Source organism: Hetaerina americana, unplaced genomic scaffold (genome assembly GCF_022747635.1).
Source record: "Hetaerina americana unplaced genomic scaffold, ioHetAmer1.1.p SCAF_10, whole genome shotgun sequence".
NCBI lineage: Eukaryota > Metazoa > Arthropoda > Insecta > Odonata > Calopterygidae > Hetaerina > Hetaerina americana.
In genome coordinates, this window is record NW_027286070.1 from 6912483 (window position 1) to 6938147 (window position 25665).

Genomic DNA, 25665 nt, shown 5'->3' on the forward strand with positions numbered 1-25665 from the left:
AACACAAAGTAACTTTTGAGAGTTACCCTCGTCGTAATATCGTAAATATAAATTGATATTATAAATATATTATCTGATTATTGTACCTTTGTGGTCATTTAATTCTCCAGAAAGAAAGAAGTTTTATTCTATTTATTTCACGTTTCTATCAATAGGATTTCCTGAAGGACAGGTATATTTTTGAATGTCATAAATTCGTATTTATTCCGAAAACGAGTATTTCCCGCGTTTGATAGCCAATTGTCAGCTTTACTGAAAAGCGTTAAACTGTCTGTTTCTCTATCTCACATTGAGTCTACACTACCTAACATGTGTCGCCTCTACAATTGAAACTTAGAGTTATCAACGTTAGCATAAAACGTGTTTCACCCCATTTCGTAAGCTCTGTTGTGCAAAGAAAAGTTGACACGCGACTTTGCGGATCCTGAACGCGCTGTGAAGGCGAAATATTGTTAACCAACACTCATTGGAGTGTGTATTTAATTCATCAAGAACCATGTCGTTCGTGCTAATTAAATTGCGTTGAAGAATCTTTATCAGTCAATAATCGTATACTCGTCTAAGGCCAGCCGTGTAAGGTTCAGTCGAACTGAAAAATGACAGAGGTAGGTATAAATCTTACTTTATTGACTTTGGTTGTATGCCGGCGTACATTTCTACTGTAGTCATTGCTATGATTCCTTCGGAAAACAGTAAAATTGGTTGCCTCCTGTTTTTTAGGAGGTTCACCGTCATTCGGTTCACACATTAGTGTTCCGATCACTGAAAAGGACCCACGACACATTTCTGTCTGACCATGGAATGCTTCCTCCTATCGACGATAAATCGTGAGTTATCAGACTCGTGAATGTCAACATATGATTCTTGCTAAAAAATTTATTGGAAATAAGTCATTTTATGTGGCCTGCACTTGTCTGTTGCCTATGTTTACCATGAATATTATCTTGCCAGAGAGAAGATAAAGAAGGAAGTAAAAATTAGGGATACATATGGTCTTGTGATGGAAGCTGTGAAAAGGGGAAATGCACTCCGCGAAGGCATGAATCATCTTCAAAATCAGCTGGCGATAGAGCACCATCCAGGGCAGCATCATATATCACAACAACAGCCGAAAATGCTTGCTCTCACTGCTCCTCCAGGATTACCGTCTGGAATACCAGGTAATATTATGAATTTTTGTCAAAAATAATATGGTTTAATTCTGGCGAACGTTTATTTGTCTACACTGATTCTCGTAATGCTAAAAATTATGCGAACTTCAACTGTGAAGCATGTTATAATTCTTCAAGATATCCACGGTAATTATCTTCCTTTCACTTATGAATATGATTAATTCTTTTTCATTTTCTAGTTTGTCATTTTTTCTTCAATATTAATTTTTGATGGTATGGAAATAAATTATTAAGATGCAAAGTGTCATTGGTAAATCGAAAAAACTATGTACTCAAATATCCATTTGTTCACTGGCGATAAATGACCCTTGACCAGTTTTCTTGAACCTTAAAAATCATTGTGGTCAGCCTAAAATTTAATGAGAGAGTCACTGTAGGTTAGTCAGCTCCCATGCACATTTTGTGCTCTCAATTTTAGATACTTAGCCTTCCCATTGGTGATTTTGTTTAATAAATCATAGAGTATTGAGTAATCTTATTATTAAAATTAATTGATTGAAGATATCCAAATTAATAACTTGGAAATATTCCATGTTATTAGATGTCTGAGAAAATTGTTACATTAACGAGTGGCATGAATTGTGTATTTTGATTAATTTCAGACCCCTCCATTCCTGGAAGCTTCCCGTCAGAGGCACATCTGTTGCCACCTGGGGAGGGCGGCCCCCTACCACCCCTGCAGGGCCACACGCAAACGCATGCCCCAACCATGGCCAGCACTGCAGTTTCGTCCCAAGTTGTGGCCAGCACCAGGGCAGCTGGTGGTGGTATGTGCCTTTGGATGTGTTGCTTTGTGCATATAACATGTTGTTGCTCTCACAGATGTGCCAGGATGAGCAGTATTGACAAATGTATACCAATGAGGTTTGGTCAAATTGAGGGACAGAACAGGGTGTATGCTTTATGTTGAAACAAGGGCAAGTAGAAGGACCCATTCGTTATTTTCTCTGAATATTTATCATTTCATAGGTTCATTTTTACTGTGATACTTAGATATTTGTGATTTTCATTGCTTAGAGAAAGTATTCAATATTGATCCTCAGTCATCTAGTTAAGAAACGATTGTGCTTGTGAGTGATTTTCAAGCTTCCTCTTGATTAGTGAAATTTGTAAAGCTTTTAATGCACCTGAAGTAATACTTCCTGGGCCAGTGCTGACATTTTTTAGGTGTACCTCAATTGTGAAATAGTGCATCCCTATTTTCAGAAAATTGTTTCATTTTCTGGGAAATCCATGTTCTTCCTTGAGGAAGGCTCCAGTATGATATCTGGTGATTACTAGCGAAATGCTGAGCAGGATAGTTTATTTTCTAAATATACTTAATATATTAAACAAATATGATTTTTATTTATGCCCAGAGAAACTTGAATTTAAGCAAGCAAAATGTATTTTTTGGCAAAGTTTAAAGTGTGCCTCTAGGGTTCGCATAACATACCACCCACACTATAGACTTCATCTTGATTTGTGAGGTTTTTATACATGTAAAAACTTCATATTTGTGCTTAAGTTGCAAGAATATGCTGAAATTTTACTGTGCTGGAAGTGGTGAAAAATGAGCACCGTTGTTAAGACACCCATTAATCCAAATATCCACTTACTACCTACTGCCTGGTTAATTTTGCATTGGTGTGCATTAAGTTGAAAAGTTGGCTACACAGGTAGTATTACAGGGTAACTCAGTAATGTTCTATGCTCTGTTCCTCGGTTAAGTTTTGATTTGCTGTCAGGTGACTGCCATAATGTTACGATGTGGAAGGCCTACATTTGACCATCATCACTAATGTAGTTGATGACCAGTACCTTTGTGTTGAGGGATTGGTGTTGTATCCCATTGTATTGTGTCTGTATATGACCCCTCTTGGCCCCTTTTCACCTTGCAAAGCATAAAAATGCTGCCTGGGCTTTCATTTGACCACTTTGCCATTCCTGCTCTAGGAGGACAGCAGGCCCTTATTCCCCGCCGCCCACCAGCCATGCCTCGTCCCAAGTGGCACCCCCCTTGGAAATTGTTCAGAGTCATATCGGGCCATCTCGGGTGGGTCCGTTGCGTGGCGGTTGAGCCAGGAAACGATTGGTTTGCCACTGGGTCAGCTGACAGAGTTATTAAGGTGAGCAGTAGTGTTATAGCCACATGCCCGAGACATCAGAGGATGCAAGAACCTTCATTGAAATGTCTGTTTGTTTAATGCTAAGTTAATGCCAGTGAGTACGCGATGTTACAATAAGGTTCTGCTATCATTGTTGTCTGGGTGCGCAACCTTGGCTTATCATGAAATACATGCGAGGGTGTGTGTCCATTTGCAGAAAAAGAGGCTAATATTTCTTTGCGCTATATAACCTCTGATTAAACTAATCATCAGATAAACATTATGTCAACATAGATTTGAGATTTTTGCCATAATTATTTTATATTGTCTGAAAATTTGGTCTTTTTTTGTTGGCAATATTAGGTGTACAACAATTCCTTTTCATGACATTCCCCTAATTACTCTTTAAGTTCTCCTTGTATTATAATTATGGGCATCATTAATCATAGAAAACCATATTTTTAACAAATTAAAATATGCGCATAGTATCAAGTCTCTCCTATTTATATCCTATGGAGGAAATCATTTATATACTGGGAATTGGTTGTGATACGTGTGTGCTGGCCCCAGTGGCGGCATGGTTACGTCCTCGTCTGCCAACCCAGAGGTTGCGGGTTCGATTCCTGCCTAGGTAGTTTTTCCTCCACCTAGGGCTTGGGTGTATGTATTTGTCAAATTGTTATATCAATTTTTCAAGTCCGATGTAAAGGTTGAAGTGCTCTTTTTGGACTAATGCTAAATAAATAAATACTGACACATGTACCCTGAAACCTGCTGTAATGGTATCATGCCTGACAGTGTTTCAATCCATTCAAAAGAGGAAAACCTTAATGTCTCTTGTGCCTTTCTCTCATCACTGCTAAAACATTGCTTTCATGCTTCAGTATATTTTTCATTTTGCCTGTACTTTTTTTTAGACATCATTGAAAAATCTGACACCAAAAGAGCAAAGTTTCTTCATTTCAGGTTGCTGTGATAGTCATTTTTGCTACTGGTAAAATTGAATTTTTATGATTTTCCTAAATTAAGATATGGGACCTTGGCAGTGGGAAGTTGAAGCTGTCGCTGACGGGGCACATAAGCAGTGTGAGGGGACTGGCTGTGAGTACTCGACATCCTTACCTCTTCAGCTGTGGAGAGGATAGGCAAGTGAAATGCTGGGATCTGGAATACAACAAGGTAAAGGGCATCCCAAATGGAACGTATTCATTGAGCACACTCCGTGTTCTAATTTGTATACAATGTAAAATGAAAACACTCACTGCTACTCACTCTATGCCCTGAACATACTCACTATGTGGAAAAGTTATGCAAATGCTATTTTTTTCTTTGTGTCTTCTTTTTTATACTTATATTGAGATAATTAGTGTGTTTTTGATGAAATTTAACAGAAATTTTGTTTTTATCATTGAAAATATTCATGCCTTCAAGACATCGGGGTATGGTTTATATTTATGGTTCTACATCACTTAGCATCCCATGTGCATTAGTAAATTTTATGATTTCATGATGGAATTATAACATTTAGTCGAAGCCAACATTTTTATTGTTATGCGTGCAAAATATTTTTAAAATATCATTTATAAAAATACTTTATATCATTAAAAGTGAAATGATTGATATAATAATTAAATAATTTATGTAAAGATGCGTATAGAAATGTATAGAAAAAATATGATTTGTATTGAAAAGATATCAAAAGTTTGAATTGTCTTACCGAAATTATCATTTTGAGGGTTCAGAAGAAATAAATACAATGCATAATTATTATCACTCCTACTTTCTTCTCTGCTGCTTAACAATGTTTCCTGGTTGTATTATGTAGTTTTCCAAAGCACCGTGTGAATTTCTAAGTCCCAAGAATTGTGTAATATAAATATTTGACTTTTTTTATCATGTTCATATTACATATAATGCTCATTGATGAAAGGTGCATGACAATTGATGTGTTTTGTGTGATTTCACTATCATGTATACCATAGGCAGACATTTGAGACATGAATATTTTCCTATTTATTGGCTTCCAGGTTATCAGGCATTACCATGGCCATCTGAGTGCCGTCTACGCACTGGCTCTGCACCCCAGTATTGATGTTTTGGTGACAGCAGGCCGAGATGCCACGGCCAGAGTGTGGGATATGCGCACCAAGGCCAACGTGCATACCCTGGTGGGGCACACAAACACGGTGGCCAGTGTCGTGTGCCAAAGTGGGGAGCCTCAGGTACATATGTCCCTGCCGTGGTCACAGGGTATTTTCCACTCTGACTGGCTGCCAAAGGTCTGCTTTACCCATAGTAGAATGACTGTGTCATTCTCATTGTAGAATATCAAACTTTATGCATTGATTTACATTTCATTGTTGATCATTTTGCAAAAACCATACTTGTTGACTTAAAAGTTTTTATTTTTCTTAATTTCAAGAACTTTTTAGCAATTTTAAGGATTCATTCACTGAAAGAAACTCATTCACCATGAGTTAGCATCATGCTGAGTAAACTTATTCAGGTGAATAGTGGGAAATTCTTCTGCAGTAATTTAAGCAGAGTAACCTGCTGATGGGCAAACATATGCAGAAATTAAGCAGTGTGAAAATTATTTGCCTTGACTGGAATTCTAACTTGGATCCCTTGATGCTTGAGTGCTTTTAGACTCGCTATAGAATTCTAGGTGTTTTTATCCCATTTTTTCCCAGAATGAACTCATGATTAAGACAAATGTCCTAGTTTAGAAATTACATTATTTTCATGCCACATATTTTCTTATTGGCAGAGTGACATCATTCATTACATTATTCGTAAAATCCATCAATATTTTTCTGCTCATAGATGTACCTAGTGTTATGTTGCGAAGCCTTTCCAGTTTCATATTGATAGAATTTGTTATTCGTTCTTAGTGCATAGCATTTAACAGTTGAACAAAAAATTGTCAAACACAAATGAAGCCAATAGTTTTGTAGTATTAAAAGATAGTGGCGAAACTGATGTTACAGTTCAGATTTTTAATCTGTTTATGCATTTATTGACTTCACATATAATTGTAAAGTTCCTACAGTAGATTTCCCTTATTTTTCCTTGTTTATAGTGTAAAGGATGTTTATTTCTTTCCAGTATGTAACAGTATATGCAGATATGTATATCTTAACCTTATGCATACTTGACATGTCTTATATCATGATTCTGAGATGCTTGAAAAATAAATAAATAAATAAACTCTCCTGTTCCTTTGAAACCCTCAGAAATTCACCTCGTGTAAGAGTGCCTCAGTGGCTTAACTGGCTCTAAATCACTTGACTGCAATATGAGGTGTGTGGGTTCGACTCCCACTCAAGGTAAATGATTTTTTCCACAGTGAAATTCTTGTATTTGTGAGTGAACCTGGCTAGTTCATCTGCATGGGCAGAATGGACATCTCCATTGGAATGGACAATAATTTTCCTGATTGAAATTCATAATGCCACATGAATCAGCAAGTGTGTGAATGCATTCCTTGGTATGCAGTGTTCACTGGAAGGGGGTTTATAGCTCTTGATATTCTGGATAATTATGAATTGAGAAATTCAATCCATTGCAGTGATACTAATTTGATGTGTGCACAGGTAATCACTGGAAGCCACGACTGCACCATCCGATTGTGGGATCTAGCTGCTGGGAAGTCCAAAGCGACCCTCACGAATCACAAGAAGAGTGTTCGTGCCATTGTGATACATCCAAGCCTGTGAGTCATATCTCATTTGATTCTTTCGAATCACCCTTGGTTAAAAGGAAATGATAACGGCCAGTTTATATAACTTAGGGTGAAGTAAATTTTCAAATTCCAGATTGTAATCATGAGTCTTACCTCAAAAGCAAAAATGTCTTTACTTTGTAGGTACATGTTTGCATCAGCATCCCCTGACAACATCAAGCAGTGGCGCTGCCCTGATGGTCGATTTGTCCAGAATTTGCCTGGGCACAATGCCATCATCAACTGCTTGGCTGCCAACCAGGATGGAGTGCTTGTGTCTGGAGGTGACAATGGAACTCTTCATTTGTGGGATTGGAAGACTGGTTACAACTTCCAGCGCTTGCAGGTGAATGCCCTAAATTACTCCCATTTTGCAATTTACACCCAAAAACACATGAATGTCACTGATCTTGATGGCAAAAGATTAGGAGAACATGAAAAGCTAATGAGAAATTGTGTGTAATTCTCAAATATTATGTTCAATTAATTTAGCTGCATATGTCCTCATTCATGATTTGAGAAATCAAAAAATGGCTTTGAATTTTTGTTTTTTTCCTACTATTTTGTAAAAAAATGCACTTGATCAATTTATAAATAAACTAATTGTTTGGAATGTCATAGCCTTTCTATGTTCTAGTTCCAATTTTTCCAATCAATCCAATAGTTTCTAAGTTCTAGACCAATACATGCATTTGCCAAAACCAAAGAAGTGTGTCATACTTTTATATATGTATCATGAGCATGATATTTCAGGTGAGGAAACTTAGTTCCAAGTCTCCAATAAATTTGTTCTGCAATGCTAACAAGATGAGTGTTGGTATGTTAGATAAGCCTATTTGTGACTATTCCTGTGCCATAGCAATAAGACAATGGTTGTAAAGACTTATTTTTAATGCCCTTTACGTAGGAGCATTCAACTCCTGTTCTTTGGAAAAAAATTAATAATTCTTCTGAAGCAATTTTTTGTGTTTGCAAATTTATTTGTTTTTATATTTTTTGTTTTACCCAAATATTGACTTTGAAATAAATATTTCATTTTCCTTTCAATTTAAAATTATTTTATTTTTTAATATAAACAATTCTTGCTCAGTTTTAATATTATTAATTATTATTAGTTATTATTCTTATTCAATATTTATTCATTTATTTCTTGGGTGATAAATGTTGTTACCAGGAATCAATTTTAAAAGTGGGTCCACTGGGACTCAGGTCCTCACTTGGTATGAAGTCAATGAGGTCTGTACTTGGAATGTTCATATTTCACACTGACTGCTAATTTTTCTTGACTCTTTTTCTTTATGATTAAATGGTTTTGGAAGGCATATATTTACAGTGGACTCCAATTAGTATGTTTTCGAAAGGACCAAGAGTAAATGTGCTGATCTTGTTTGGCAAGTTGCAATCATATCATGGGTATAATAGTATATCTAAGGGTGGTTGATCTATGATTTAATAAATTATTGCTGTTCATTCCATAGCTCCTTGGTGATTTCATATGGAAAACCTTTAATTTCATAATTGTTGAGAAAAAAAGTATGCATCTTGTGTAAATACTTCCAAAATAGCCACATAATTAATATTGCATATATCAATGATTAATAACTTAGCTGCAAGTTCCATGTGTATATGAAATATATTTTGTTAGTGTTCTGCATAACCAGTAACAGTATGAATCAATTTTTTTCATTCTTGCAGGCTCCAGTTCAGCCTGGATCAATGGATAGTGAAAGTGGTATTTTTGCAATGACTTTTGACCAGAGCAGTAGCCGCTTAATCACCACTGAGGCAGATAAAACCATAAAAATTTACAAGGAAGATGAGACAGCGGTGAGTATAAAAGTTCTCCCTCACATTGTTATAGTATATCAAAGGTCTTGAAAGAAAACACTGAAAATGCCTTTAGATGTGGACAAAGAACGTATTTGTTAGAAGTTTAGTAACCCCTCACTAATCTGGACTGTATGAGGTCTGAGGATGTCGGAATTGAATGAAATCCGGATCTGACGCATGTAACCCCCCTAAGTATTTTTCACCATTATTCTTGTGCACGCCTAATTGCTCAAAATGACTTTACATGGTGAGCAAAAAGCCTTGAGTGTCTAGACATCCAATGTACAGTTGACAAAACCCTATTTGAACAAAATACATAACAGAGTATCCTCAGAAAGTAGCCCTGTAATTTTTAAGAAACTTCAATCCATAATAATTTATGTAATATATTTATTATATGATATATAATTTATATTTTATGATATATTATATAAATATGTATTATATATATATATATATATATATATATATATATATATATATATATATATATATATATTTCTCTGGCAATTTGTTTGTACATAGAAAAATGACACATCATGAAAATATGCCTCAATCATTGCTCTATGAGTTCATCGACAGTGTAGAAAATATTTCTATTTGATATTGATGAAGTTGACATTTAAACACAGAAATTTATTTACAGTTTTTATGCCACCAGGCAGCCTTTTAGATATCATAAGGACCATATTTTTAAGTTCAAGTGCTGCAAGAATATTCCTTGTTCTGGCATAAGTTGGGTGTATGTTTTTAGCACGTCTGATATTGACTGATAATAATTGTCATTTCTTCTTTGGCCTTAAAGATATGCATAACGCTGATAATTGCAGCATATATACACAGTCATGGGAGAGGTAGAATGTAAAGCTTTTTTTTTAAAAGAGTGGGACATGGTGTATTGCACATTAGTTGAACAACTCATTTTTATATTTTAAATACAACTCTGGCCTTAGGTGTCTTATCTGGTCACCATTAAAAACATTCTGGCGGGTAACCCTCAATATTATTAAACTTTGCTCAAAACATCATTAATAATATGTGTGAACACAAATTTGGAAAAATCTGTTATCACTGGCATCGTTAAGATGCTAGCAGAATGACTGCTAGAGACAAATAGCAGTATCAGGCCATCAATGACTCTGGGAATTCCCCTCTCCAGGTATGCAAAGAGTTGCCCATTAAACAAGTCGTTTTCGGGACCAATACTTTTGCTCATTATGTTAAGTACTCGCTGGGGAGATGCTCATTGGGCAAGGTTCCACCATATTACCATTTGCAACCATTAGTTTTAAACCAGATGGAAATTCTTGGAAAATTTTGATTTGTTAATTATTTTCCATATTTATTTAGTTTTGTTGTCCACCTTCACAATTATATGATTATTGAATGATTGTTTTGAATTTAGGAGGGCACATATGTATTTTATTTTCATTTATACATATACTTACCGATTGGCTGGGTCTTTTTTGTTTCAATAATATGCAACTACATCTTTCATTCAACTACATCTTGGCCAATGACCAATTTCATCTGAGACCCAGAGCTTAATGTTCAGCCATTTGGATGCTTTTTCTTAATTATCTAGACTCCAATGGTAGAATAAACTTCGAAATTATATAGTTAGGCATAATAAACGTACTTAAAACTGCCATTAAAGGAGCATGAGCTATCGGCAGTGAACCAATCATGGGGATTCGATGTTGTTTCTGGTCTGCTGTCATCTGAGAGGCACAAATTTGGTGGCAACTCAATTCATCATCAATCTTTCAGTCAGGATTTCATGGCATGAACCAATCGAGATGCGACACTCTTCTGCCAGTTCCCTGACAGTCAAATGCCAATTTGCACGGACAATATCGTTCATTTTCTCAATGTGAGAATCATTAGTCAACATTGATGGTCTTCTGGAATGCTTGTTGTTTTCCATTGATTGCCCCACCTTTTTGATCCGGGTAAGCCACTTATAGCATGCGTTACATTTCATAGCATCCTCACCATATGCCTTGGTATAAAACTCAAAAGTTTCCATGAAGGATTTTCGGAGTTTCTTGCAGAATAGCCGTAACATATCTGCAAAACAAGGTATCAACAAAGTGGTCGAAGGCGATTATTGTGGGAAGTTTACACCGACAACACCTCCAAGTGGATTAAAAAATAACCCACTGGAGATGTGCTATTCAAAAGTTAGGGAACATTTTCAACAGACCTAGTATACAAGGGTACAAAATGGTAATACATTTGCCTCTCCTAGCAAAACACTACCCAACATCCTAACCAAACAAAGTCCCTCTTCATCTCCTCATACTTCCTTGCTCCCTTCATTCATTCCAATATCCCTTTCCTATTCCTGCCCCTTCCTCGCTTGCCTAACATGATTATTGTGGGAAGTTTACACCGACAACACCTCCAAGTGGATTAAAAAATAACCCACTGGAGATGTGCTATTCAAAAGTTAGGGAACATTTTCAACAGACCTAGTATACAAGGGTACAAAATGGTAATACATTTGCCTCTCCTAGCAAAACACTACCCAACATCCTAACCAAACAAAGTCCCTCGTCATCTCCTCATACTTCCTTGCTCCCTTCATTCATTCCAATATCCCTTTCCTATTCCTGCCCCTTCCTCGCTTGCCTAACATTGTCCCTTCTATCACAGTCTTCAACAGCCCACTCGATATGATTTGAATCCATTTTTCCTGTCCTCTCATGATTTCTCCCAGCAATCCTCTCTCCCCCCCACTATGCCTAGCATCTCCTCATTAATGTTCCTGTCTGTCCACTTCACCTTCTCCACTCTCACATTTTGAAAGTCTCCAATTTACGTCTATCCGCCTGCTTCAATGACCACGTTTCCGCGCCGTACATAGCTACGCTCTATATCAAAGTTTTGGTGAGCCTTTTCTTAGCATCATTACTCAATGTCCCTGTCATCAACTCCCTCCTCCTTGTGAAAGTTCTTTGCCTAACACAAGTGTTTTCCTTATATCCCTACTACTTGGACCATTTTGGTCTAAAACACATTCAAGAGGTAAACTGTTCCACATGAGATAATTTTTGCCCTCCTATTTTAATGTTAAGGTTAGCCTTTCTCTTTCTGGAATATCTCATAACCTTTGCTTTATTTATATTAATTCTCATCCCACATTTATCGCACTGAATTTCCAATTTACTCAGCAATGCTTGCAACTCCTTGGCTGGCTAACTAACTAGAGCTTGGTCATCAGCAAATCTGATTTTATGAATTCCCCCTGACTTTCATTCCTATTTCCAGGTCTTTCCATGCCTCATTAATCATTTTCTCCACATATACATTGAACAGTACAGGTGATATTTGACAACCCTGCCTTACTTTTTCTCCTAACACTGCCCCTCCGGACTCTACATCCCTCACTTGCACCTGAGCAGTTTGAGACATGCACAAGTTGCAGATTAGCCACCTATTTCGTCCTAATTTCTGCAATATATTCATTAGGTTTTCCTACTTCACTCTATCAAATGTCTTTTCAAAATCTATGAACCAGGCAAATACGTCCTGATTGTATTCTATATTCCCCTCTATTAGTGATGTCATTACCGAAATGGCATCACGCGTGCCTCTGCCCTTTCTGAACCCAAACTGAATATCCCCTAAGTAATCATTTGACCTGCTCTCCATTCTCTTGTTGATGATTCTGAGAGCCACTTAAGCTGCATGCAAAATCAAACTTATTGTTTGTCGGAGTCATCCGCTAATGTGCATATTGAGGGATCTGGGTTCGAATCCCAGTCAAGGCAAATGATTTTTACACTCTGAAATTGTTGCATTGGAATGCACATTAGCGGATGACTCCGTTAAAAGTTACTGTTGCGGCATCTCCCGCAGTTTCTTTGGAATATGAGTCAGCTTGCTAATTATTAGGACTTGTGTTCTTGAACACAATAAGAGACACTCCTTTGGAACTTTCTTTGTTAAGGGATGGTAAAGGTAATAATATTTGTCCATAAATGCGATTGACAGGAAACCACAATGGGCATCATCATAGGTTAATATAATCATTATTGAAGTGTGAAATTTAGAAATGCAGTGGTATCAAAGTCACAGCTACAGCACCAGGTCATTAAAGTCAGGTAAAATTTATTTTAGGATACTCTGGTATCAAGAAAAAAGCTTTTTTAAAAAGCATATGGTAAATGGTAATTTTTTAGAGCTTCGTGATCATGTCCATACTTGTGCTTGCCGCATTTTGGAGTCTGTAAATTCAGTTTTGCTGAGTAGTGTTTTTTACAGTATACAATAATGAAAGATTCTGTTGACAAATCCAGTGACTTGCACTTCATGAAATTCATTTAGAGTTGATAGGCTGGATAATCTTTTTACTTAATGGGAAAGTAAATTATTTATCCAGAAAAATTTATCATTCAGATTTGGAGTGAATTCAGATACTTTTTTTAAGCAATTTTATATCCATTACCTGGTTGACTGATAGGAAATCAGAATATGGAACAAATTGCCCCTCTTTTGGTAACTGATGGATTCGTTTTTGCTGCCTCAGTAGGCCTTAACAAATGACAAGTGTGCACATTGCAATGGCAAGAAAACACAGTCATTTATGAGTCATTCACATATATTCCTTTGTGAAAGTTCAACTAAATTTTTTTTTTCAAAATCCCTAATTTCCACAATGTCTTTCATGATAATACAGGAATATTGCATTAATCAAATTTTCCACATCTAAAATACCTTTTAAGTGTAATCCATTCTCCTTTGTAATTTCAGACCGAGGAGACCAACCCCATTCACTGGAGACCAGAGATAATAAAGAGAAGAAAATATTAAATATGGGCATATTTTTGCCACTCTTGTTTTATCCAGTGTGCTTATGTAATCAATTCCAGAAACTTTTAGTGCATGTGAAGGTATAAAAGTGGAGTGAAAAGACTGATCAAGAATCAGTGTTTAGTTTGTGATGGGACCTGTGAAATAGGCTTCCTCAACAAATACAGCCATTGTGGTGTACAAATATGTAACAGTCCCGTGGGTATTACTTTCTTTATTATTGATTAAATGTGCAAACACCCATGGAGTGAAATGAACATAAAAATCAATTATTTGAAATAAATTATGCCAAGTCTCTTTGAATAATATTCCTTTATTTACAGATACAAATTTAATTAACATAAAAAAGCATATCAAAATTAAAGCATTAAGATAAAAGGATCATGTGGTGCACCTTTGTGCATTAAAAAAGCGTTTGTTGAAGGAATGTAGATCAACTAGACTTAGAACAGATCTCCTGTTGCAGTAAATTTAGTGGTGTAAGTTCACATTTCATCCAATTCGTCAAGCTCCTCTGGAAAGTCACCCACAAATACATTAATTGGTTTAACAAAGCCGCCATACTTTGGTGGACAGACGAAGTATGTTTTCCCCTGTACTCTAAAAATAAAGAAATTCGAAAGATATATTTTCTGGATAGTGCAAATGGTTAAAACATTACAGGCTTGGAGGAGCATCTATATAATTTAACACAGGGTACATTTGGCAAATAAATCCCTGGCAAAATCTCTCAGCCACTCAATATCTATGTACTTACGTCCCATTATTTTTTCCTAGAGGCTCATCATACTTCACACCAATCCACCATCCACTTTTAAATTCCACTGTCCCTGAAAATAATCAAAGAAGCAAATCAGCTGACTGATACCACGATATTAAGGTGAAATAACCATCAGGCATACCCTTCAAAAAAACCCTTACCACTATACATCACGGTACCCCTTCTGGTTGGCTGACCAATAACCCGAACTTCGCATCTACTACCTGCGATTATCGCTTCACCAGCAGCTCTTTCCTCAGCCTCATCTTTCTTTTTCTGTTCTTCTATTGCTTTCATTTCTTCTTCGTTGTATTTGCCTAATTTGTTCTTCTCCAAGTATGCCTTTAGGGTGTCTACAACATAAAATGTTGCATTTAAGGTAGCATAATTGGGGAAAAACTCAGGAATAAAAATACCACCAGTATATTCACCAGTTCAAAATATTTTATTTAAATTACCTTGGCGCTTGGCATACTCCTCCTCTGAAAGACTAAATTTTTCGACCTTAGATGTATCTTCTATTTCGTGCCGTAACTCAAATTTATCGATAACCTGCGAATGCATAAAAGCATAAGAATTAGGTGGCTTATCTTATAACTCCGGGTATTGAGTCCCATAAATAATTTCTTTAGGCTGGTATCGATCCATATATTATTATCGATAGGATTAATTTACATGTAATCTCATCCCATCGTCGACCGGGAAAGACCCGAGGACAGCTGTATTCGGTTGTAAAATGCATACTAATTTATCTTCTTTGTTGTATATTTCTAGCTTCATTGAGTCACTTTTTCCAGCGGTTAGTAATTCAAGCTTGGCCTGAAAATATATTTGATTAAGTGAACATTTTTCATAAAAATAGCGGGTGGGCGTACACTTTCGGAAGCACGTACCTTGAGTTCTGCCACCGTAATTCCCTTGTCAAACCTCCTCTCAAGAAACCCGCCAGATTGACTGGATGTACTAATTGTAACATTGACGTAAGGTGCAGTCACAACTTGAAATTCAGAAGCCATTTTATGCTAAATTTGGTTTAAAAGACAAATAAATATTTTAAGCAAAACTTTTATATCTTCATCTGCTGCATGAAACAATAGACTGCGGTAACAGCACAATTCTGAGACGTCAGGTGATTGGCTATAGCATGCGCATCTCGCATGTTACTTTCCATGTGAACTTGGCAGTTTTCTCGCCAAGGTTTTGGCGCACCTTGCCTTGAAAACAAGATAATATGTAATATGCCGAAGATTCAACATGCTCTCTTTCGAAGAGCTTTATACGCAATATTCTATACTAATTGTGATTTTGTAATGGCCCTACTTAAAGAATATAATCGAATAGGAATTTACTTGATTTCACCTTTTAATCGATTCATGCGACCGTGAGGAATTTTCAAACTCCAGTCATCACTGTGATGTACTGATAGGTTTGCCGTGAGTACAGCGCGAAGATGTGGCATTTAAAAGGTGTGAATGTCACACCAAAGGTATTACTGCAAACATGAATAGCTTAAACTAATTTGGAATAGTGTTTACTTGAATATTGGACAATAGCGAATACGTTCTAAAAATTAAAATAATTGTCAATGCGGAACAATGGCATATGCTCTATGGAAGTATATTTAAATATTTTCATTAGTGTTCAAGAATATAGCTCATTGTAAAAATGGAGAATATCCTCTGTATTCAATTTCAAAATTGGAAAGCATGTTGTATCCATCCATAAGCAACAATTAAAAAAAACTTGAGCCGCTATATTTAAATGCATTTTCTGGAATGATGCTGGGGACAAATGAGTCTGTGAGGATAAAGAACCTCCTTGAATGAAACGTGATAACGGTAATAAACACAACACACGCAAAATTATTATTGAAAATCAAATTATAAGAGCAACATAAACAGGTAATTAAAAAAATAAATTTTGAACCATGATATTGTAAAAACGTTGCAGTGTGAATTGATTAACAATGCCATAAAGACAATTGTCCTGCCGAGTTATCCTCATGTAAAACAACTCAAATTCAGGGAAATGTATACATTTCCTGGATCATATTAATCAATATCATTTGCCGGGCCAAAATGTGGCACAAAACACACATCACAATGGAATTGTACAAGTATTGTAAAAATTCCCGAACATACTGCAGTTAGAACCAGTAGAACCGATTTTCATTAATCAACTTTCGCACGAATGTAATATAGTTTTTATACTAATTAAATGACTTTTAATGATTATTAAAGCTAAAAATGATACCATCATTGTCTGTCAGCATGTGCGCGTGGCTTTGTTAGGAATGAATTTTATTGCGCAACTTACTTTTCTCTCAATACTCTTCGACTATTTAGAATTATTTCCTCCCAAACCTCCTCTGGATTCGCAGCCAAAAATACACCATCCTCCAGGTTCCACAGCTCAATTCGGAAATGTTCACTAAGATAAGAGCACAGAAATGTGAGCTTCTTTCAAATATACGATGGCCATCAAGATTCAGTTTGAAATGAAAACGGATTCCCTCCCTTGAAGACGCTAAATTTTAAGAGAGAGAGGATGGTCGGATTCTATAGTTGAGAAACCCTCTCGTAGATGACGATAGGGTCGAAAAAGGGCTAACCAATAACTATGGTCTGACAATAATAAGAAAGAACGATTTAAATATGGAAGACGATATATTATTCTCGGTGCATTTATTCTATGTCCGCGCTACCTATCCACCAATAATGTAACTATGACAGAGTTTCCTTGTAAAACAACGTCCTCTTCGAGCGGGTATCCCAAAGAAAACAGAGTTAAAGGTCTTAACATAGGAGTGGACGAACCTTGGTCAAGGTATTATCCAGAGAAAAAAATGCAGGGATAGGAAGTGAATTCGTTAGCTTTGCTTTCAGATTCGGGATTTGGCTGTCGTCATTATTAAGTAGGGAAAATGACATTGCGTGACGCGAATCGAGATAATTTCGGCAATCCATTCTCAAGTCCTCTGGATGTACTTAACATGGCGTTCGTATGAAATATGCCTTTATTTAATCTATTTATTAAGTTTCGGTGATAAGGCAGTCATACGCATTTTAGTCTCAGATTTATTGTTTCTTCGGTTCGTTCGTTTGTAAGTAAACCCCTATTTTTCGTACCATGAATAGCAGTGAATCCAGTTCTCCAGCAACATTAATGTAAGTTGCGAATTTGCTCTAGTTTAAATTTGTTTGTCTATAATATGATGAAGGCTGGGCTAAATATATTTTTCTTTTCTAGCTTTGAAGGCATTACCACAATTATTTTATCTATCGTTTATATTTTTCATTTACCACGTACACTTTCGGATCTTCCCGATTCTTTTATTTTCTTCATGTTTAGTGATTGTTATACTTCTTATTTTACAAGTAGTGTGGAACATGAAAATCCCAACCCTAATCCTCCGGAAGATGCACCAGAGGAAAGGTAAATGTTTTCATTATTTCTTGATAAAAACTATGTGATTGTGTTCTTTGCAGTTAATTAAAGGCAAGTCTTTATCAGTCATCATTAGTTCTCGCTTAACTGACATCTTGAAACTGTCATATGATTGTACAGTCGCGTTTGAATATGGTGAATTCTTAGATCTAGGAAATGTTTCCAAAAGAAGCCTTAAATTCTGAACGAAACAAATATGGTAATAGCATTTTCCAAGGCTATTGGATGTATGGAATGAATTATTTAGAGGGGCGATATTCTTATTTATAAACAGCGTTGGTTCCCTCTAATATCTTGACCGGCAAAAGATACCTTACTCGACCACTTTAACCATGGACTTTTGTAGTAGGTATTTGGGTCACCTAATTCCCAATCAACTCTTATCTTATAAAAATTACGTTCGGTAATGAAAGGAAACCCGTTTTGAACCTTTGGATCATCATCATCAATTGAACGATATCATTCTATCGGCCAAAGCTGCTTAATAAGGTTTTGGAGGGAGTTCCGCGAAATGTATTATATTAGATTGATTGGCCATATTTGGTTTTTTCCTTATGATAATTCCATGAGCCAAATTTTCTGTTAACTTGTAAGTTTCTGTATTTTTATTCTTGTGATACTTTCACAGTGCAGAGCATTTAGGTAAAAAGTAAAACATTCAAATTGTCTCGCTTAATGGTGTATATTGCTACCGTGGAATCACATTTTCAGAAAGAATTAATGCTCGGTAAATTGGCACAATTTTTAAATAACTTTCAGAGTGCATGCCCCTATTAATTATCTTTTTAAGCTAGTTAGTTCATCACCGTCAGTTAATCGACCCAAAAGAAATCGTAGACTAGTATCCAAATCAATTCTCCGTTTTATTTCAACATGAGGTAAGAATTCACAGGAATCGTATATACCTTATATTAGCTCTAAGGTAGCAATGATATCTTATATCTAAGGCAATGTTATGCTCTTGATTTATAATTATCTGCACTGTTGTTAACCTCTTTTAAATTATAGCAGTTTATATTTGACACTTAAATTTATAGTGGTAGAGGTAGGAATGACTTGATTTGTTTCTCTGTAATGGGGATATGAAAGTAAATTGCCTGTTCCCACCCTGAGGGGGGCATGATCCTCTGGTACACCATATTCCTTATCTCTTTTTGTTTTGCATCCTATTCAGTCTGAGAGCTTAAATGTGAGGGCTCTGATTTTAGTTACCTATTAAGAATGAGTCTCCATATGCACTGGTTGTGAAGATTTTCTATTTTGCATTGATGGTATTTACATATTTTGCCAATGCTTACTGCTTTGCATGCTTCATTGTGACCACTTTAGTTAGTGTAGTAGCCAGAATGTGTTTAATGACCAACTGCTTAATATTGTCCGAATTCTGTAAGCTCTAGCAGGAAGAGAGTCTCTCAAATAATATACTTGTACTTCCACATAAAATATTCTTTTAGACAACCTAGGTTCATAATGTAATCATCAGGTGCACATACTTGGATTGCATTTAATATAGAGGGATCGCGATTTTCAGGATGCAGGCACCCCGTCGCACAGAGTGAATATTGTTAGCATAGGAGGTTGACAAGGGTTGCATTGGAAGTAAACAACACATCATTAAGTATTTCAAAGCTAGAATTCAAACTTACCATTATTTCTAATTACTTGAGGGTTTCAAGCCATAGTCCCTTTTTTCCACGTGCAAAACTTTGGGAATGAAGTCCCACTCATGCTTGGTGCCCAGAAGATGCTTGTAATTAGAGCAATTAGAAATAATGGAAAGTTCTAACGTTGAAGTACTTAATGACGTGTTGTTTTCCTCCAAAATCTGTGCTATAGTTTCTGTATCCAGAACACCATGGTTCCTCCTCCCCCACTCCCTCCCTCTGACACTCCTACGTCATCCTTTCCAACCCCCATCCCACTGTTTCCCCCTCCCAAAAAACCCGCCAACGACCATCGATGTCCAAAACTTCCACCCCATCCACCAAGGGTGTATATTAAATGCAATCCCTGTATGTGCACCTGATGATGTTGCTACGCATTGAAACCAAGGTCGATTAAATGAATATTTTATGTAGAAATACGAATTGCATTGTTTAAAACATAGATCGCTTCTGCAAAGTAATACTGGGAACTATATCGTATAGGAAGAGAGAGTCCGAAATCCCTCACCAAGCTCTAGGGTTTTTTATTCTTTCAAATGACTTTCATTTTTAAGGTGGTAAAATGTTTCATTCACATTTATATCACATATTGCAATCAAATCCCATCTTATATTTTACCATTGTAAAATAACAATATGAAATTTAAAAAAATGTATTCCAGTCGTTACATACAACAATTTATTCATGTCAATGTTCTGGCAAGCATTGGCCGCAATAGTTCTTTCTCATATCGTTTAGTAGAGCAGCAAGCTCAATGCTAATTTTCAATACAACAATTTCAGAGTGTAAAAATCATTCACCGTGACCAGGATGTCTAGTCGAGTGCTTTAGCCAGTTAAGCTATCGAGGCGTTCTCTTAAACCCTGAAATTTTGGGCCGGCCTCGGTGGCGGCAGGGTAACGTCCTCGTCTGCCAATCCATGGGTCGCGGGTTCGATTCCTGCCTGGGTGGGTTTTCTTCCACCTAGGGCTTGGGTGTTTGTAATCATCTCGATTGTTATTCTTTGTTTATAGTCCGATTTAAAGGCCAGAGTGCTGTTTTCGGACTAAGGCTAAATAAATAAATAAACAAGATGCTGTGATGAAATGACATACTACCTTGATCAAAAATTTCCCGGAATTTATTCATCTAAATCTATATTGTCCCCTTCAAAGTAATCCCCATCGACTGCAACACACTTATGCCAGCGCTTGATCCAATCCTCGAAACATTTTTTATATTCGGTTTTCGGTATGTCCATCAGTGCTTCCTGCGATTTTTCCATTACTTCCTCTCGGCTGCTAAAACGCGTTCCCCGTAATGGTTTTTTAACTCGATTGAACAGAAAGAAGTCACAGGGAGCCAAATCAGGTGAATTCGGTGGCTGTTGGATGGTATTTGTTGCATTTTTCGTCAAAAAATTACGAATAATGATAGCACTGTGCGACGGTGCGTTATCATGGTGCAAAATCCACGAGTTTTCTGCCCACATTTCTGGTCTCTTTCGGCGAATTGCTTCACGCAAACGTCTCATAACGCCCAAATAATACTCTTTGTTTACTGTCTGGCCTTCTGGCAAAAATTCATGATGCACTACACCGTTGTAATCCATGAAAACCGTCAGCATTGCCTTCTTTTTTGACTGAAAACGACGTGGTTTTTTTGGTCTCGGCTCATTTGGTGAACGCCATTCACTTGCCTGATGTCTGGATTGCGTGTCGTACTCATAAACCCACGTCTCGTCTCCAGTAATGATCCTTTTGATGAATGTGGGATCGGATTCAGCCTCGCAAATCATGTCTTTTGCGACGTCAACACGGTCTCTTTTTTGCATGAAATTGAGGTCTTTTGGCACCAACTTTGCTGCTACACGACGGAAACCCAAATCATTAACCACAATGTCTTGGGCGGATCCATAGGCAATGTTCAAGTCCTCCGCTATTTCTCTGATGGTTAATTTGCGGTTATTGACCAACATTTCTTTTACTTTATCAATTTTTTCACCGACTTTCGATGTCGATGGTCTGCCACTGCGTTCATCATCTTCGATTGACTCACGACCACTTCTGAACCGCTCGTGCCACTGGTAAACGACCGTTTTTTTTTAGAGAATCGTTGCCGAAACACTTTTCCAACATTTCCAACGTCCGTGCGCCACTAAATCCGTTTTTTACGCAAAATTTAATACAAGTTCGTTGTTGCAAATTTAAATCCATTTCTGAAATTGTAAAAAATCGCCAACACACACAGAGATAGATGTACTCTTGGCTACGTAACTTTTGCAAATGTCAAGTTATGACACTAAGATTTAAAGGGAATATCAACAACAGATGTACCAATTTAACAAAAAAAACAGAACTCAAATCGGAACGATGGGAGCGCCACACGGTGGTTATTCCGGGAACTTTTTGATCAAGGTAGTACATACAATGTCTCAGGCATTCAGCGGATGACTCGGTTAAAGTTACTGTTGTGGCATCTCCCGCAGTTTCTTGGAATTTGCTAATTTTAAAATGTAAATTACCAATTATTAAATTTTTTATTTTTCCTTATGACTGCCATGAGCAGGGTTTAAATCTGTATTAGTTATGCCGGTTTCTTTGGCCATAGTGGACAAAATGTATTGAAAGGGTTGTTGGTACTTGTGGGGTGACCAAAAGAATCATTGATTTCTGAATTGTGAAACTGTTGTGCTATTTGCTAATAGCACACTTGAAAATTATGTCTAATTACATTACCTTTAATTAAGACATTCAGTAAACTATTGGGCCTCGGGATAAGTGTCCAATCAGTTTCCCTCATCCTCTTGTAAGTGCCCACTTTAGGCTTCTCTCCCACATTTCAAAGCTCTTCTTTGAGTATTAACCTGTCCATCCTTTTATTTTCATCATTTCATGGCACCACATTTCCATTGCCTCATTTTACTTTTATCAGCTTCTCCTGTTGTCCAAGTCTCTCATCTAGAGAAGAGTAGACCCCATTTATACCTCTCAAATAATTATTTCCTTATGCTCATGTGCAAAGCAAAACTGATAAGCACCAGCACAGAAAAGGACCGAATTAGTTAGAATGGGAACTTTTAATGTTATGACAATGATGAGGGTAGGGAAAAATGTTAATACACATTTTCCAGTAATGCTCTTTTTTTAACCCTTCCAATCAGAATTTCCAAATGGTATATCTGTCTAAAAAATTAGAGATAATTTGGGTAAAATACTAATAACAGAGGCAAAAACTCTTGCAATTTTCCCTTTAATATTATTATTAAGTAGTAAATTGCAAAAGTTATCATCTCTGTTATTATGGAACAGTTCCACCTCATCACACCTGAATCGGTAATTTATATTAGGGAAAATACTAGTTGAACGTGGAAAGGTCTAAGAGAAATTGAAAGAGAATATAGAACTGTATGACAGAGGTAAAGGCTACTTCATGTGAGGACTGCAGTTCAATAAGTTTGGGTTAGCATGCAGCTAAAGTGATATTCAGGAGATGATAAATTTGGGTTTGGGTAGGTGAGAGGCATGCATAATGCCATTGCAGTAATGAGATCGCAAATAGAAAGGAACATAAAATACAATCAGGCCGTATTTGCCTACTTTGTTGCTACCTGTACATGTCTCAGACTGCTCAGGTACAAGTGGGGCACAACAGAGATTCCAGATGGGTAGTGTTAGGAAAAGATGAAAGGTAGGGTTGCCCATTATCCCTGCTGCTGTTCAGTGTGTATGTGGAGGAAATGATTAAAGAGGCATGGGAAGAAGTGGAGGTAGGAATGAAAGTCGGAAGGCAATTTGTAAAATCAGTTAGGTTTACTGATGACCAAGCTTTAATTTGTCAGTCAGCCAAGGGGTTGCAAGCATTACTGAGTGAATGGGAAATTCAGTGCGACAGATATGGGATGAGAACCAATATAAATAAAACAAAGGTTATGCAATTTTCTAGAAAGAAAAAGGCTAAGCTTATCGTTTAAATATGAGGGCAAAAACTGGAGCAGGTGGAATAGTTTACGTATCTCGGAAGTGTTTTGGACCGAAATGGTGAAAGTAGTAGGCACGTAAGGAAAAGAATTGCACTAGACAAAGAAGCTTTTGCAAGGATGAGAGAATTTATGGCATTGACGTTGAGTAAGGATCTTAAGAAAAGACTCATAAAAACTTTTAAATGGAGCATAATTATGTATCGTGGGAAAACATGGTCATTGAGGCAGGATGATATGTGTAGCTTGTAGGCTTAATAATGTGGGTGTGAAGAAGAACAGAGAAGGTTAAGTGGACAGAAAGGAAAGCAAATGATGAAGGGTAGAGTGGGGGAGGGGAATGCTGGGTGAAATCATAAAGAGGCAGGAAAAATAGATGCGAAGTATATTGTCATTGGGATGTTGAAGACTGTGATGGAGGGAAGAATGTTGGGGAAACGAGGAAGGAGAAGGAATAGGGGATTGGGAAATTGAGTGGAATGAAAGGAGTAAGGAAGTATGCAGAGAGGAAGAGGGACTTTTTGTAGATAGGATATTGGGTTGGCTTTTGTTCGGAGAGATGAGAAATATTTGATTGCTGGGTCTATCCAAAACCTACCTCAACCGACAGATTACCTATGATAGTAATATTTCTTATTGTGTCCCTCTCACTTCTTCCATGGCTAGTGACCCTGTTGCCTAAATAGTAAAATTCTTCTACATGTTCCATTGATCTTCCCTAGATTTATTTGGAGATTTTCTTTCTGACAGTGATTTCGGAGCATTACCTCATGTCTATATTTAAGTTAGATATTTTCATTGCCTTCTTCATAGTGGCTAGTTTCCTTGTCAGGTCCTCTTTCTTCTCTGTCAGTAGAGCTGTCATCTACATATTGTGAGTCATATACTTTCTCCGTACATTCATACAGCACTTCTTATATTTTCATCCATTTCATATTCTTCTTAATGTATATATGAAATATCGAGGACAAAAATGAGCAATCCTTACCTATTTCTTTATTTTAGAATATTCCCAGCTTTTATCACGTGTCATCACTGTTGCCTGCTCTCCAATTATTTCACATTTTCTAGATTCTGCATTGCGATATATGTCGGTTGATCAATGTGTATTGTCTTCTCAACAATGAGTCTGAGAGCATGAATAGCTACTTTGTTCCTGTCTCTAAATCCAAATTGGTCCTTATTGTCTTTGGTCTTCCGCTTTCCGCTCCAATTTTGGGTAGGTTATTCTTGCCATAATCTTCAGTGCATGTGTCATCAGATTGTTTGCTGTGAAGTTTTCACATTTTTCTGCCCTTGCTTTATAACTAATTTTCATGCTTATTAAATTCCATCAGTTTTTTCTCTCTCACATATGATAAACTATATTTGTCTGCGTATGGGATGCACCCCAACATACATGGTCTCTTCAAAAGATTCCCTGGGTGTCAAGAGTCTATCCCGCCGCCTAATACCCATGGACACGCTCTCCTTCACAAGCTTATTCCTCCTTGGTTACTAATCCAAGGATCATATATTTTCCACCCTCATTCCACATCTGATGGAGCACCAATCGCTCCATTTCCTTGCTGACCCTTGTGGTGATTGATGTCTTCTGTCACCTTCGGCTCCTCATGCTTCATCCTTTACATTCCCATGCAAATTCCCTCCCTTTTAGATTGCGACAAGGTTCATGGTTCTTAATGGAAGCTTTGTCCACATACACCTGATAATAAAACTGGAGGCACCAGTTACTGATTTGTTGTTATCTATCTAATCATATCCTGGTGGGAAACATGCATTTTTCCATTTGGTGTTAAGGAAGTTGTACCAAGATGTCTTAATCTTTATACTGTTAACATTTTTATTGTACCACCCCTTATAAATTTTTATGGTTGGTCATTCTTATAATTTGCTTCTAAATTGAAGTCCATATCCTATAGTAGATGTTATGTCTATTAAATGGATGGGCAAATAAAAAGGGGTGCCCATTTTTTTATAGTACTCAAAAACAACTCAGAAATTCTGCCTTTTTTAAAGGCAGGTTTTGAATGGTCCTTGGTGACTATCCATCTCAAAGTATTGCCAGAATTCATATTTACTTCTCATTTCTTCCTAACTTCTGCCATCCCTCATGCTGTTTGAAAAAAGTCCACTCTCTTCCTTCTACTACCCCACTTTCCCAAGGATCTCCATTCTATCACAGCCTTCAACATACTACCTGAT

At 36.9% G+C, this 25665-nt stretch overlaps 3 protein-coding genes across 3 annotated transcripts in view; 2 read left to right on the plus strand and 1 right to left on the minus strand.

Moving 5' to 3' along the window:
* Positions 1–429: 429 nt before the first annotated feature.
* On the plus strand, positions 430–13928 carry Tango4 (transport and golgi organization 4). Its single transcript, XM_071598361.1, has 11 exons — positions 430–605; positions 721–827; positions 952–1160; positions 1775–1939; positions 3108–3280; positions 4289–4438; positions 5287–5481; positions 6856–6974; positions 7128–7329; positions 8679–8810; positions 13572–13928. Exons 1-11 carry the CDS (start codon positions 597–599, stop codon positions 13629–13631), a joined length of 1521 nt encoding a protein of 506 aa, XP_071454462.1. The 5' UTR covers positions 430–596; the 3' UTR covers positions 13632–13928.
* On the minus strand, positions 13925–15489 carry Tbcb (tubulin-binding cofactor B). Its single transcript, XM_071598362.1, has 6 exons — positions 15285–15489; positions 15067–15210; positions 14850–14943; positions 14553–14744; positions 14389–14461; positions 13925–14231 (listed from the first exon to the last, which is right to left on the minus strand). Exons 1-6 carry the CDS (start codon positions 15405–15407, stop codon positions 14117–14119), a joined length of 741 nt encoding a protein of 246 aa, XP_071454463.1. The 5' UTR covers positions 15408–15489; the 3' UTR covers positions 13925–14116.
* Positions 15490–17182: 1693 nt separating this feature from the next.
* LOC139700213 (protein Aster-B-like) overlaps positions 17183–25665 on the plus strand; it is a 68262-nt gene continuing 59779 nt past the window's right edge. The window contains exons 1-2 of the mRNA XM_071598814.1: positions 17183–17558; positions 17773–17826. Coding sequence (XP_071454915.1) covers positions 17521–17558; positions 17773–17826 — 92 coding nt within the window. The 5' untranslated portion in view covers positions 17183–17520. The remainder of the gene's footprint in view (positions 17559–17772; positions 17827–25665) is intronic.